This window comes from Pelophylax lessonae, assembly GCF_965119305.1.
Source record: "Pelophylax lessonae genome assembly, chromosome: 5".
Classification (NCBI taxonomy): Eukaryota; Metazoa; Chordata; class Amphibia; order Anura; family Ranidae; genus Pelophylax; species Pelophylax lessonae.
Window position 1 is genome coordinate 558,012,545 of NC_138772.1, and position 2,225 is coordinate 558,014,769.

Genomic DNA, 2,225 nt, shown 5'->3' on the forward strand with positions numbered 1-2,225 from the left:
CAGCCCCCCCACTGGGCGTGGCCTCCTAGTCATGTTTACCTCACTCCTTGTATTCCCACCCTCAGCAAATCACATACGTGGGCGGGGCGTGCCTTCGGTGGGCGGGAACTTTCGTCAGCTCTATAGACAATAAGCGGGAGGGCCGTGAGGGGCGTGTCTACAATATTGATGGACGGAGGGAGTGGCCAGCTACAAACAAGCCTAAAGTGATGAACACGTTCGGATTTTGATTGACAGCGTGGTGCGCATGCTCGTTTCGTCGCTCTAGTCGTTCTAAGCTGTGATTGGTCAACGGCGTTGTGGGGGCGTTCCTATCATCCCATTGGCGGATGAGGCGCAGACTCGTTTAGCGGGAAGAGGCGTGTCTTTCTTTCTAAGGATTGAGTAAAGTGGGCGGGACCTGGAGTGATTGGCAGCCGAGGCATACATTATGATAGATGGGAGGGGGCGTGTCCTTGGTGAGATTGGCAGCGCTTGCGCAGGCGCAGTTCCGCGCGGTGGGCGTGTCCCCCGATGATTGGCACTTGGAGGGGCGTGTCTTTGTAGGCCGCAGTCGCTGCATTCCCCGGCGGGCGCCATGAAACAAAGGCAGGTCGGCCTGGCAGTACCGGGCGGCTGTAACGGCAGCAGTAGCGGCGGAGAGGGCGGCAGGCTGGCGGGGCCCAGGCAGAGAAGAAGGCGGCGCCGGGGGGGAGCGGCGGCCGGGGGAGGGGAGGACGGCGGCAGTCCGGTGACCCGGCAATACCAGAGGCGGGAGGAGAACCGGAGAGAGCCGGAGGAGGAGGAGGAAGAGGACGGCGAGGAGGATGAGGAGGACGGAGAGGAGGAGGATGGAGAGGACGGAGAAGCGGAGGAAGGAGGGGGAGGGGAGGCCGCGGCTCCTCCAATCACTCAGTCCCGGAGGAAGGACGGAGGACCGAACACCAAATACTGGGAGAGTCCCGACACCGCCGGGAGCATGGAGCCCGTCCGGGCCTGGGTCACCTCCCGGGGCTACAAGAAGGTGAGAGGGGGAGGGGAGAGCTAGGGGGGAGGGGTCATCTCCTGGGGGTACAGAAAGGTGAGGGGATGGGGGGAGGGGTCACCTGTGGGGGTACAGGAAGGGGGGGCACTTCTTGGGGGGTAAAGGAAGGGGGGGTGTCATCTGTGGGGGTACATGAAGGGGGAGGACCAGGGCGAGGTATGGATGAGGGGGGTCACCTGTGGGGGTACAAAAAGGTGAGAGGATGGGGGGGTCACCTCCCCGGGGGTATAGGAAGGTGGGAGAGGAGAGCAAATGGGGGGGGGGTCACCTCCCAGGAGTATGGAGAAGAGGAGTGGGGGGGGGGAGAGGACCGGGGGATATAGGAATGGGGGAGGGGAGAGGACCGGGGGTATAGGGAGGACCGGGGGGGTATGGGGGGGGGAGAGGACCGGGGGGGGTATAGGGAGGGGAGAGGACCGGGGGGGGGGGGTATAGGGAGGGGAGAGGACGGGGGGAGGGGAGAGGACCGGGGGAGGGGGTATAGGGAGGGGAGAGGACCGGGGGGGTATAGGAAGGTGGGAGGGGTATGGGGGGTGGGGTCACCTCCCCGGGGTACAGGAAGGTGAGAGGAATGGGGGGGGGGTCGCCTTCCTGGGGTGCAGAGTAATGTACAGGGTGAGATATACTGGGAGTGGGGGCGGAGGAGTATGCCAAAAATAATAGGGGGGGTGCACTGGGGGTTTATATATATATAATTTATTTCTCTTCAATTTTTGTTTTATTTCCAAAAAAAAATTGAAGTTGTGTATAATATATAAAATAATAATCTGAGAAAATAATGTGATTATTAATTTTTCTTTTTTTCAATTTTTATTTATTACTTTGTGTAAAAATAAAAAATTGAAGAGAAGTTTTGTTTAGTTACTTTTTTTATTTTATTTATAAAGTAATAAAAATTATTTTTTCCCCCCCATGTTTGCTCTGTGGGCGGAGTAATGTGTTACCATGGTAACAGCACTGCTCTGTGGAAGTGATGAGGATTTATAATTAGCGGTGAATTTCATTGCTATGAGCGACCATCTTTACTAAACCGCATTCATTCATTCAGTGTGGTTTGTTGTGATTGGCTCTGCCTGTACCATGTGATCACTGTGGCCAATTACAGCAACACAATTCTACACTGTGGGTGGCATTAAGAGAACCGTACGTTATTTACAGCAGTGATGTGCGGTGATTGGTCACAGAGATCACATGGTACCGG

At 56.4% G+C, this 2,225-nt stretch overlaps 1 protein-coding gene across 1 annotated transcript in view; it reads left to right on the plus strand.

The window, feature by feature from the left end:
- Positions 1-530: 530 nt before the first annotated feature.
- SMARCC1 (SWI/SNF related BAF chromatin remodeling complex subunit C1) overlaps positions 531-2,225 on the plus strand; it is a 47,666-nt gene continuing 45,971 nt past the window's right edge. The window contains exon 1 of the mRNA XM_082259045.1: positions 531-1,003. Coding sequence (XP_082115171.1) covers positions 578-1,003 — 426 coding nt within the window. The 5' untranslated portion in view covers positions 531-577. The remainder of the gene's footprint in view (positions 1,004-2,225) is intronic.